The sequence below is a fragment of the Pecten maximus genome, chromosome 15 (genome assembly GCF_902652985.1).
Source record: "Pecten maximus chromosome 15, xPecMax1.1, whole genome shotgun sequence".
NCBI lineage: Eukaryota > Metazoa > Mollusca > Bivalvia > Pectinida > Pectinidae > Pecten > Pecten maximus.
The window spans coordinates 491,986-505,093 of record NC_047029.1 but is presented as its reverse complement, the minus strand read 5'-3'; the positions used below and the strand labels follow the sequence as shown (position 1 = coordinate 505,093).

The 13,108-nt window shown below is 37.2% G+C and overlaps 2 protein-coding genes across 10 annotated transcripts in view; one reads left to right on the top strand and one right to left on the bottom strand.

Annotated features, from left to right (window-relative positions):
• Positions 1 to 7,701, bottom strand: part of LOC117343560 (band 4.1-like protein 5) — a 78,542-nt gene extending 70,841 nt beyond the window's left edge. For 4 of the 8 annotated variants that reach the window (XM_033905974.1, XM_033905976.1, XM_033905975.1 and 1 more), the window contains exon 1: positions 7,395 to 7,696. In XM_033905974.1, the coding sequence (XP_033761865.1) occupies positions 7,395 to 7,538 (144 nt within the window). In that variant the 5' untranslated portion in view covers positions 7,539 to 7,696. Of the gene's footprint in view, positions 1 to 7,394 lie in introns of all 8 variants that reach the window. The other 4 variants (XM_033905980.1, XM_033905981.1, XM_033905979.1 and 1 more) reach the window with 2 other exon arrangements.
• Positions 7,702 to 7,766: 65 nt separating this feature from the next.
• Positions 7,767 to 12,887, top strand: LOC117343563. 2 transcript variants are annotated; one of them, XM_033905984.1, is made up of 3 exons: positions 7,767 to 7,884; positions 9,498 to 9,683; positions 11,003 to 12,887. In XM_033905984.1, exons 2-3 carry the CDS (start codon positions 9,498 to 9,500, stop codon positions 11,855 to 11,857), a joined length of 1,041 nt encoding a protein of 346 aa, XP_033761875.1. In that variant the 5' UTR covers positions 7,767 to 7,884; the 3' UTR covers positions 11,858 to 12,887. The 2 variants fall into 2 exon arrangements, with proteins under 2 accessions (XP_033761875.1, XP_033761874.1); XM_033905983.1 differs by having other exon boundaries at positions 7,840 to 7,954.
• Positions 12,888 to 13,108: the final 221 nt, after the last annotated feature.

Sequence of the window (13,108 nt, the reverse complement as noted above, 5' to 3'; positions counted from 1 at the left end):
AAAGCTTGACTTCTGCAGTCAGATGGAACACAAATTGTCACATTATAGAAAGGTTTACAACAATCTAGGGTCATATCATTTATATTAGCCCAATAGTCAGTGTAACTACTTTCTGATCCCGTATGGAAACACCAAACATATTCTTCAATATCAACTGGTGTATAAATCATTACAGAAGGATCCAGATGTCTCACTTCACAAAACTGTACAAAAAAAAACTGTTCTCAATGTAGCATTTACATGTTAAAACTTGACAGTATACATTTCAACCAGCAAATTACAAATTGTTCAATATTTGTACATATACGCCTAATTTATGCTCAACAAATTAAACTTCTAACAGTGTAAATTATTAATTTATCCCAATAAAGTCATCAAAATCCCCCAAACTCTGCAATGTTATATGAAGACATGCAATTCAGTAGTCTATTAGCTATATGTTACCTGACATATATAGATATGTATGAAAAAATCAATACTTGCTCAAATTTTATATTTTCACATGACAATTTCTTCTCCCCAAAATCCCACACAGTATATAGATACCAGCTGTTTCTCACATTGGCCAGAAAAACACTGACGTTAGCACTGATAACACGAGAGAAAGCCTATAACGTACTGTACATGTCTAATTGATTTGTCTCCAACATGACAGGTACATTAATGTATCGGATAAAACTGACACTATCCATCAGTCGGAAATATAAACTTAACACATCAAATATTAAAAGATATTCTTTATTTTGAAGTCATTAAAATCTTATTGTCCGATGCTAATTTCAACTTTCAATATACATCACCATAAAAATTGATGTTATGTATGTAAATACAACATACAGTGATCTATAAAACCAGAATGTCAAGCTTTCAATTCAGAGATTTTACAGAACAGAGTATAATAATCAGTTCACTGTTGTACTGTACTAGGGTGACCAGACTCACATTTCACATCAAATTACAAACTCTCTTACATCTTATGCAGAACCATGAAGTCAATGTGGTGTCTTCACCTTAACGAGTAAATGTCATGTTACCTGTACATCCCTACCTATATTGTCTCAGGTAGAACACAGGTAGGTATAACACACTACAGTAAACAGCCGGTAACAATAACACTAACGGTTATACAGGTACCTGTTACCTCAGGTATTAGTACAGGTCTGACCACAACTGACCACAGGTATATAGACTACACCTGTATAAAATAGCCTGGACATAATACCATGATAAACACCTTATCACAGGTGATACACAGATATACCTGTGGCTACAGAAGTCCAGATAATAGGAATAAAAAACAACACTGCAAACAAGCTTAATTGTTGTGGAGGACAATCTACTATTATTGACATATATATTGTAATCCAACCTCCTACTCCTCTAGTTCTGCCTGTGTATATTGGGCCATCAGGTGATTGACACTACTCATCACACCTGTTGACGAGCTATAGCTGTCCCTGATGTTTACCTGTATCATATACTTACTCAACCAGTAACTAACAAACTAACTAACAACTATATATATCTGTTGTAGTACCATCCACTCATCACACCAGTCTAAATGACTGCCCCCTCCTACCCCCACCCTCTGTAGTACCATCCACTCATCACACCAGTCTAAATGACTGCCCCCTCCTACCCCCGCCCTCTGTAGTACCATCCACTCATCACACCTGTCTAAATGACTGCCCCCCTCCTACCCCCGCCCTCTGTAGTACCATCCACTCATCACACCTGTCTAAATGACTGCCCCCTCCTACCCCCGCCCTCTGTAGTACCATCCACTCATCACACCTGTCTAAATGACTGCCCCCCCTCCCTCGCCCTCTGTAGTACCATCCACTCATCACACCTGTCTAAATGACTGCCCCCTCCTACCCCCGCCCTCTGTAGTACCATCCACTCATCACACCAGTCTAAATGACTGCCCCCTCCTACCCCCGCCCTCTGTAGTACCATCCACTCATCACACCTGTCTAAATGACTGCCCCCCCTCCCTCGCCCTCTGTAGTACCATCCACTCATCACACCTGTCTAAATGACTGCCCCCTCCTACCCCGCCCTCTGTAGTACCATCTACTCATCACACCAGTCTAAATGACTGCCCCCTCCTACCCCCGCCCTCTGTAGTACCATCCACTCATCACACCAGTCTAAATGACTGCCCCCTCCTACCCCCGCCCTCTGTAGTACCATCTACTCATCACACCTGTCTAAATGACTGCCCACTCCCCCGCCCTCTGTAGTACCATCTACTCATCACACCTGTCTAAATGACTGCCCCCTCCTACCCCCGCCCTCTGTAGTACCATCCACTCATCACACCAGTCTAAATGACTGCCCCCTCCTACCCCCGCCCTCTGTAGTACCATCTACTCATCACACCTGTCTAAATGACTGCCCACTCCCCCGCCCTCTGTAGTACCATCTACTCATCACACCTGTCTAAATGACTGCCCCCTCCTACCCCCGCCCTCTGTAGTACCATCCACTCATCACACCAGTCTAAATGACTGCCCCCTCCTACCCCCGCCCTCTGTAGTACCATCCACTCATCACACCAGTCTAAATGACTGCCCCCCCCCTCCCCCGCCCTCTGTAGTACCATCCACTCATCTCACCTGTCTAAATGACTGCCCCCTCCTACCCCCGCCCTCTGTAGTACCATCCACTCATCACACCAGTCTAAATGACTGCCCCCTCCTACCCCCGCCCTCTGTAGTACCATCCACTCATCACACCTGTCTAAATGACTGCCCACTCCCCCGCCCTCTGTAGTACCATCCACTCATCACACCAGTCTAAATGACTGCCCCCTCCTACCCCCGCCCTCTGTAGTACCATCCACTCATCACACCTGTCTAAATGACTGCCCCCCCTCCCAGCCCTCTGTAGTACCATCCACTCATCACACCAGTCTAAATGACTGCCCCCTCCTACCCCCGCCCTCTGTAGTACCATCCACTCATCACACCAGTCTAAATGACTGCCCCCTCCTACCCCAGCCCTCTGTAGTACCATCCACTCATCACACCTGTCTAAATGACTGCCCACTCCCCCGCCCTCTGTAGTACCATCCACTCATCACACCTGTCTAAATGACTGCCCACTCCCCCGCCCTCTGTAGTACCATCCACTCATCACACCTGTCTAAATGACTGCCCCCATGCCCTTGGTAAGCTGCCATTAACTGACCATGTAAGTCAAACTTGAGGAGAAAAGAATATACAGCATGTTGCAATGTGGTAAGATTTCCAAATTTTAGATTTACTACAACGTTAACTAATTCTTTTGTTATTTTCTGTAGTGACAAGTGACATGATATAGCTGTATGCATTACAACATTTGGGATTTATTTCATAATTTAACTTGCTTCAAATGCTGACAATATTGGTTTGGATCTGACAAATCAATAAAATTAAGTTTACATGACATCCTTCTATATAAAACTAAATGTATAATGGTCTTTGGTAGCACACCACAGTAAGACAGCCTGGCCATGGGCAATTTTTTTGTTAAGCAAATAACTCCTGTATTATGATATGCATAAAAAATGAAAAAATAAATGTACACTATAATTGGTATATTCAGTATGAAGTAGTACATACAGGCTTCACATTTATTAAAACAAAAATCAATAAATTGGTTCCGGATTTTAAATATCCGGATTTTCCGAACGTGTGTTTACACAGGAAATTTAGTTTTGCCTACAGCGCAAAATGGCAGCCCACAGAAAAGGTAAGATAGCGGAAAAACTTAATTTACAACATATGTCCAAACAAGATTAATTCTGTCTTTGGGATAGAGATATTTAATTTTAAATAGGTTTCAGGAAAAAAATTGTGTAGAGAATTGTGCCATTTTGGGTCAAATATCATAATATTTTGCAATTTTTGAGAATTTTTTAAGCTGTTACCATGGTGTTCACAGCTCTAAAAATCACAGAAAATATCAGTTTACTTATCCTTCAGAGCTCTATTAAAATTGCAAATGTTGTACAGATTTCAAATATATATACTTTATTAGAGGTTATATGTAAGGTTAACTGGCAATGTTTACATATCTAAAACATGTGCCATATTTTTCAGAATTTGGCATTTTTACTGTACACTGCTACCTTATAAGGGCTGAAAAATGTTATTTTTTGGAAATTGTGCTTAATTATGCTTGATTAAGCTTCATTTTAATTCATTATTGCTCAAAAATGCATAAAAACAATCTAAAACTTGTTTATTATCTGGCTTGTCATATTAGAGGAATCAAGGGAGGTAACTCGCATATCTACCCATTTTAAGGGTGGGTTAATTAAGCATAATGTTAATGAGTCAGTGTAAATTGAAAAGATATTCTATGTTTTATAACAAACCCAATATAACTTATTGGGTATCTAACAAACCATATAGACTGAATTCTGGTTAGTTTTACCTGATTTATTACCCCGTATCCATGGAAACTATTACAGTAAGTGTTATTTTTTGAAATATTTGGTGAAACCATTATTTTCAGTTTATTTATACAATGGTAAGCATGTAATTTCAATGGCTTGAGTGTACGGTTGATGCAATATTGTCAATTATGGTCATTCACTTAGGTAAAGCAGAAAAAATAGCATTTTCCGCATAAAATGGGATCAGCGGACACTTTCATATGATCATTGGTACATATCTGAATAACCGGGGTGGAAACAGATGATTGTGATGTCATAGGCATGACATTTTGAAATCTTGGATGTCATGCCATGATTTATCAGTTAGAATATTGCATGTGTTGCTAAGCTGAGGTTTGGAAAGGAATTTGGTTATTTATTATGACACCATTGAGTATTTATGACGTCATAGATACCATCTGATGACGTCATAGTTACTGATGACGTCATGGTAACTATGACGTCATATTACAAGGCTAAATTTGATAGTTGTATAGTATTTTTTGCTTGATTACATGCACAGAGACTCAAAGTACCACATTCAACTCAAAACACAACTTTATTCAAGAGATATACAGAATTATGGGAGTTTTCATCCTTAAAATTACCTCCCCTTATTACTGGATTGGGAGAAAAAGTTGCCAAAATACACCTCTCAGGGAAATCAGCAATACTCGGTGACTATTAAAGATACACGGTAACCGGATATGTCATTTTGTTCGTCGGAACATGTTCTAGACATTCATGGGGTTTTTAGTAAAATTAGAATTTAAAAAAGTGATGTATAAGGTAGCACACCACAGTAAGACAGCCTGGCCATGGGCAATTTTTTTGTTAAGCAAATAACTCCTGTATTATGATATGCATAAAAAATGAAAAAAATAAATGTACACTATAATTGGTATATTCAGTATGAAGTAGTACATACAGGCTTCACATTTATTAAAACAAAAATCAATAAATTGGTTCCGGATTTTAAATATCCGGATTTTCCGAACGTGTGTTTACACAGGAAATTTAGTTTTGCCTACAGCGCAAAATGGCAGCCCACAGAAAAGGTAAGATAGCGGAAAAACTTAATTTACAACATATGTCCAAACAAGATTAATTCTGTCTTTGGGATAGAGATATTTAATTTTAAATAGGTTTCAGGAAAAAAATTGTGTAGAGAATTGTGCCATTTTGGGTCAAATATCATAATATTTTGCAATTTTTGAGAATTTTTTAAGCTGTTACCATGGTGTTCACAGCTCTAAAAATCACAGAAAATATCAGTTTACTTATCCTTCAGAGCTCTATTAAAATTGCAAATGTTGTACAGATTTCAAATATATATACTTTATTAGAGGTTATATGTAAGGTTAACTGGCAATGTTTACATATCTAAAACATGTGCCATATTTTTCAGAATTTGGCATTTTTACTGTACACTGCTACCTTTGCCAGTATTTTGTTTGAAACAGATGAGAAGTTGTTTCAAGACTAAATATCTAGCATGTTGTCAGTAAGTTAAAGTAACACAATCATTCATGGGTACACCATGAGGGATGGAATCATGCATCTTCAAAATAATTTAATTAGTTAACCCCCCCCCCCCCCCCCAAATAATAAACAGTTGGGGTACACATAATGTTTTACAGCAGAGAAAAGATGTTGTCTCATAGCTATGGCTGATCTTTTCTCTTTCTATAATTAACTCTCTCATCTTTATATCCTTTTCCAGGTATGTATGTAAGATGGTCCCCAGTATTTTAACTGTATCCAGTAATAGGTTTATACAGTAGCAGTAAAGTTGATCCTGATTTGGTATAAGAATCATAATGAAAACAATGTAATGTATGATTTATGGAGCTGTATCTTGTTTATGATTCTTATGTATGTGCAGCCACAGGGGCATGTCTAGTGTTAACTTAAAAAATAGCCAGAAATACCTATTTTTTTAATATAACACTAGACATGGCCCTGTTGTGCAACCAAACAGGTCACTTATTCTTAAACTCCAATTTTTAAAAGAATAGCACTTATATATCACTCATCTAAAAGATGTAATGATATGGTTTATGCCTCCATCATGATATGTATCAAGATGCAGGATGATTAGACTTTGAAGTTGTAACAATATTATTAGTATTAGCCCGAGTTTTCTCTGGGCCTGTCACCATGTCTGGTGTAGGGCCAGAGCGCACTACTATATGAAAACGTGGAATTATCCGACTAACGTAAACCAAGGGTCTATACGGACAGATTAAAACACCTAGATGGGTCTAAATGGGTGATCTGGGGTTAATAAATATCTCATTTATCCATATCTTTAAGGTATATGTTATGTCACACCCGATTTTATTGCATATGCACCAAATTCTTAGTGACACCAAACGGTGTCGGATAATTCCACGTTTTCATGTAGTAGTGCGCTCTGGCCCTACACCAGGCATGGTGACAGGGCCAGAGAAAACTCGGGCTATATTAGTATATATGTGATAGTATTAATATTAATAAGTATATAATTTATATATAACCACTGATTTATCAAATTCTACTTTGATATTGAGAATAACATTACGTATATCATTGGTCTTGTACCATAGAAATAATTAATATGTGAACCTTACTTATTGTCTTATACCTTCAATTTCATATTAAAGATAACAATACTATGTATGTATTGTCTATATGTACATCATTTAAAATAATCTGCCTTTGTAAAAAAAAACCTACTTTGTGTAAAGTATGCACATGAAATCAATTACCTGTTGTTATTATTTGTGAAATTGTTGCACTACTACAAAGGAAATGAAACCTTTAAGGCTACGAATCATATATGATATACAGAGTAAGTAATCCACTCCTCGACTACACCCTGACCGCTGCAGAGACCCACCTGTTTACCACTTACAATGTCGCATTCAACGGCGAAAAGAAATTAAATTTTAACACTGAACTAAATATTAATTTCAATAATACTTACGGAGAGATCTAATGTGAAGTCTGTAGCATCCAATAACATAACCGTACAAGTAATAGCATTCTTCTTTTTGATGGGTGCTTGTTCTCCAAGCTTCTGCCGTCTGCCAGTTCGGCGGCGGCTTAGGAATCGGAAAAATCTCGACATTTTTGCGGACAAATGCCAAACCGATTACACGTAAAAAGCTTCTACATTCTCCTGAATATGTTAAAAGTCCATCAGACGTCGGTATACACCCTTTCTATTAACCATTTTGAAAAGTGACTCATAAGACAGGTTAGATTTTTGTGCAGTGTTGTCTTCCTGTTTTGTCCTCGGATATGTCCGGATGTTGCCGAAGGTGAGAAATCGGCTACTTCCGGTCTAATGAACCAGGTGCGCGTCTGGGTTAGGTAGCCGTTTTACGGCGAAGGTCTACAGCGTGTGATATTTCAAGCGTTGTTATTACATTGAAGACAACAAGTTTGTCCTCCAGAAGCATATACCGAAACATGTGAGAATCGGGATATAGTAAATCGAAGTTTTATTCACCAGAGATAGTTAACGATCGCTGAGTATTTAAGGTGTCAAGCATTTTGTTTACTACTTTATGATGCAAGTGTAATTATTGGGGTTGGGGGTACTCCAACAATGTTAGAGGTTTTACACGGCGAGATACTTTTGACAGGCGCAATCGGCAAAATCATATCCGATAAAAAAAGCGGCCTCTTATGTTATAGGAGTAGGGTTGGGGGGTGTTGGTAATGATAGTTGGTAATCTTTTAATGATATCACTAAATTAACAAGATGGTAATGATAGTTGGTAATCTTTTTATGATATCTCTAAATTAACAAGATGTTCGTCGGCTAGTCACCTTTTCTCAAATAAGTTATCAACACCAGTCATTTATTGATACCAACTAGTTGGCATAATATAATAAGTATATTCCGTTATTAGCTCACTGGTTACGAGTAACCGTGAGCTAATGCTGTACCCCCGAGCCCAACTCGATTTGCACTCTTCTCCTTCTAGAATATATCTTCCGGTCACTCGATTTGTAGCGCTTCTGCTTTCGGAAGATCTTCTACCTCTTCTGTCTCGAAGCTGGAAGATTTATCTTCCAAGATGGCGGCGACCATGTTTTAAGTGTGCGAGTGATGAGTTTCACTAGAGAAGGATTTATGACACATACATGCACGTGTTTGTGTCATAAGTGTTTGAGTAAACTTAAAAACTTGTTTAGTTTGGGTTATATTCTCCCGGTTTACTCGATTTACATATAATGGAATGCGATCTTCTAGAAGGCTTCTCTTCTGAGAAGAGTGCAAATCGAGTGGGGCTCCGGCGTCCGCGTCGGTGTCGGCGTCGACGTCCCACCCCACTTTAAAGTATTTGGGATCAGCTTTTGGAAAGCCTTCTAAGTCCAAAAGTATACACCTCACACCCATCTAATTTGGTTTATACATTCATTATAGAGGTCTAGGAGTGATGTCGTAAAATCATGCAGAAAAAAATTGTGATTTTTTTGGCATTTTACCATTTAGTGGACTTATTTTTTTTGGCACAAAAACCCTCTATAAAGATTTTGGAGGTAATGTTTTTGGCACAAAAACCCTCTTTAAAGATTTTGGGGGTATGTTTTGGAAAGCTTGTAAGTCCACACCCTTTTTATTTGGTTTATACATCCATTAGAGGTCAAGGAGCGATATCATGTGACATACAATTTCAAAATGACATGCTTATACACACATAAAATGAATGCATAGTGTGATTGCTGCCGCCGGTGAGCTTTTGCAATAATTGATTGCACTTGTTATAACTGGCGTAATATGGGAAGTACAAGTGTCATGATCCACCGTAAAGGTAGAATTTGCGTTTGTCAACCGATAGATCGTACGTTTCTCAGATAAATTCAGTTTATTATAATTTGGATGGGACCTATTTTACAAACTAATTTAGCCTATTAAATTACAACTGTGGAATTCTGATAGCCCTGTTCTCAGTCGTACAAGTCTTGTGGGACTGCAGCATTTTTTTTTAAATTCTGGTAAAGATAATCAATTTTCCGATGTGTGGTTATATTTTGTTCGTATTATCTCAATGAAATTAATTTTTCCCTTTTTCAGATGGCTGCAAGAATTTTAGAGTTTTGGAGGGTAAATTCCGGAGTTATACATTTTACTTTGGGTACTGCCTGGGCGTGCATCGGATATGGTACATGGTATGCTGTTGATGAAAAAAAGGACAATGTCTCACTCTATCACGGAAAGAAGCCTGTAGAAGTAGACACCAGTACATTGACAATATCACAGGTAAAACTGAGTTTCAATGTCAACATGGGATGATGAATAACATTGGTCAATTTCAAACATTTGCAATGCCCATGCTATTTGAAGTATGATAGATATTCCATTTACATTTACACACAAATAAAAGCTTCAGATATTCTACTCATATTAACTTATCTCTTCTGAGAATGATCCTGTTCTAATGAAGTTAACACATCTACTTTTAAAGTTCATGAAGGTATATTTGCAACAAATTAGAACAAACAAATGAAAAAAAAATAACAGCCTCCTAAAAGTGATTACTTGTACGACCAAAATTTACATACAAAATATCGTTTGTTTATTGCAGTCAACTTCAATAGAGGTAGAGCATGATAACATTTCATAGAAATGCAGTTCCAAACTTAGTCTCACTTTGCGAGCTCTTCAAAAAAGGAGAAAAAGTACACTTTCAGTTTGCGGCTTGGTAGGACCAGAACAATATAATATAGTGTGAATACATGATGCAGGGACCCAGTAGAAGTAAAAATGTTAGCTTTATGTATTTTCATACTTTATCTTAGTTTTACTTGAAATGTAATTACAGACATCTTACAAAGACCTAAACAATATATCAATAACTGTTTGTCTTCAAAACCAAGTACACAAAACAATACTGAATAATGAGCAAATATGAAAGCTTCCCAAGTACAGCGCACACGTATGTAAACTCCAATTAATGTCAGGGAAGAACATGGGGAAGTAATTAAGGGACTCGTTTTGGAAGGTTTCCCATCCACAAAATAATGAGAGAAATTTGCCAAATTTTGTTTGAGGGCCAGTCACAATCAGCAAGGTCCACTTTCTTTGAATATTCCTATTTTTCCTGTTTGCCAGCAAAAAGATTTTTACATATTCCTTCCATGGATATATAATGAATTTATTAAGGTTTCTTGTTGCTATATTGCAGCCTGGCAAACAGCAGAAATATGCCAACTCAATGCAACATCATGATACAAAAGAGACAACAGCTTGCCTTTTGATTTTTTTGCCCTACCTCCTGTGTTGGCTTGCTACAACCCCCAACAAAAGAGGGCTAAATTTTAGGGGTTATAATTTCTGTGGAAAACACAAGTCAGAACTGCCTCTCAATTATTTACATTACATACTCAGATTTTAAAAAGATTGAAAGAGGAGGGTTTTTTGGAGGGTGGTAATAGTTTAAAGTATGTAACTATTGGTATTTTGTAGAAGTATACAATAGCTAATATTGAAATATGAAACTGCTTTCAATTCATCTTGATTTATGTAATCACTCGAGAGATGTGTTGGTCAGTAGTTTATATCATTTTGATTTGTTTTAGAGTGTCGATGAAGACTTGAAAAGTAAAAAAGCTGTATTAAGAAAATCCAACCTGTTGCGGCCTCCGTATGTCACTGTCGGTTCAGAAGCAGAGAGTATTGGCTCATTGAAAACCACTATTGGAGGTGCTGTTGGTGTACCGTACTATTGGAGGTATTCAACCAGTCAAGATGTTGAGACTGTGAAGATTTCACTTTTCAAAAAAGGCAATACTGCTTTACAAAAGTGGATAAAAGCATTCGACAACTTTGTGAATGCTCGACCAAAATCATCAGAATATAGTATACTTACCACAAACGATGGTGACTGTGATGTTGTGGAGACGGAAGGGGAGGGAACTGCTCTGGAAAACCTTAAAGAATCACTAATATTAAGTGAAGATGCTAAGACATTTGGATATATGCATGAAATTAGATGTTTAAATTCTCATTATCAGAATGTTGTCATTGGATTAGGTATTTTTTCATTAACAATGGGAGGTACTTTTGGGTATCTTACACAAATTCTGTTACAGAAAAATAACCGGTTGAGGCCTGGTCACATTTTACGAATAGTTGTACTTGCTCACATTGTCGCCTACTCTGTTAGTCTGAATTGGTTCAAGACTGGCATGGATTTGTATCTACGGCAAAAGGATGTGGACATTGACAAGGACCTGATGGACTCTGGATTGACCAAAGGTGGAATAGAATACTATGACAAATTAATACAGAAAAATATTAGTTTACGTACACTTCTAGGACCAAAGGGTGAACATCTCTACAAAGAAAATGGGAATGTGATATATCAGAATCATCGAAATCCACATCTTCCTCTCACTCAACGAAGAAACAAATTAGCAGCAGCAGTTAACTAGAATAAGCCATGCCTCAAAAACTCGCTCCTCAGTTTGATAATTTTTCAACTTCTACATTATAAACAAATAAGTGAAGAAAACGTAAACATCAATGATTTAAACAGTGTGGTATAAACTGAAATTCTAATGCCCTCAACAAATTCATCATACAGATAAAAAAATCTTGTAACCTAAAAAAAGAAAGATATATATGGTTTAAAGAAAAGAGAGAAAAATGTAAAGAGAGATGGCCATCTCGATAGTGGAACATTGTAACCTTGAAAATTGCTGAAAGGATATTTCTCAAACTTCACATGTAGGTTCCCCTTGGGCCATAGTTATGCACATTGAGTTTCAAGCCTGTTTGGGGAAAAAAATGGCCGATAGACAGCCATCTTGGATTTCAACAGCTGAAGTTTGTTAATGCTATAAGTAGGAGAGGCTTTATGAATGGATTACCCTTGGTCCCTAGTTGTTCCAGTTCAATATTCAAGTCAGTGCCAAGATCCCTCTAGGATCTCTGATTGGTTTAATACTATACTATACATTGTAAATGTTAAACTATCCTAATACTATACTATACATTGTAAATGTTAAACTATCCTATTGTCTCTATACATCTGGCCATTCCAACACTTGTTACAGAGTCCTGTATACAAAGATTGTGGTGATTTATTAAAATCATTTTGATATATTGGGCCTCTGATTCCATAAACAGATGATCTCAAACTCTCACTTACTGCAGATTACGATTCTAGTGTCAGAAAAAGATAATTTTCATTTATCCAATAATCCTTGATAAGTTGTACCAATATGTCAAAGAAATTGATCATCATAGATGTTTTGAATTACCTTAGTACCAATATTTGTTGGAGGGTATTAAAACATTGTTTGTGTTGCATATATTGGTAAGAATACGAGATACAAAACTCCTGGACTTGTGTGGAGTTGGTGTCAGTAATGAATTTTTGATTTATATGTTTGTCACTATTTTGAATCTTTAGAATTTAAAGTTTGTTTAATATTAAGAAAAATTGATCCTATGACACTATGTTATTGTACCTTTGTTCATTTATTGCCTTTCATAATTCAGATCAATTAGAATATTGCTTTGATATGAAATATTTGTCTCATATACTATGGTAACTGGAGGTCTGACAAGAAATGGAGGTAACAGATTGGTTACTGGAGGTCTGACACGAGATGGAGGTAACAGATTGGTTACTGGAGGTCGGACATAAGATGGAGGTAACAGATTGGTTATTGGAGGTT

Coding starts and splice junctions, on each gene's coding strand:
- LOC117343563 (XM_033905984.1), top strand. CDS start 9,498: ATGGCTGCAAGAATTTTAGAGTTTTGGAGGGTAAATTCCGGAGTTATA. Junction 9,684..11,002: donor GTACATTGACAATATCACAG/GTAAAACTGAGT, acceptor GATTTGTTTTAG/AGTGTCGATGAAGACTTGAA.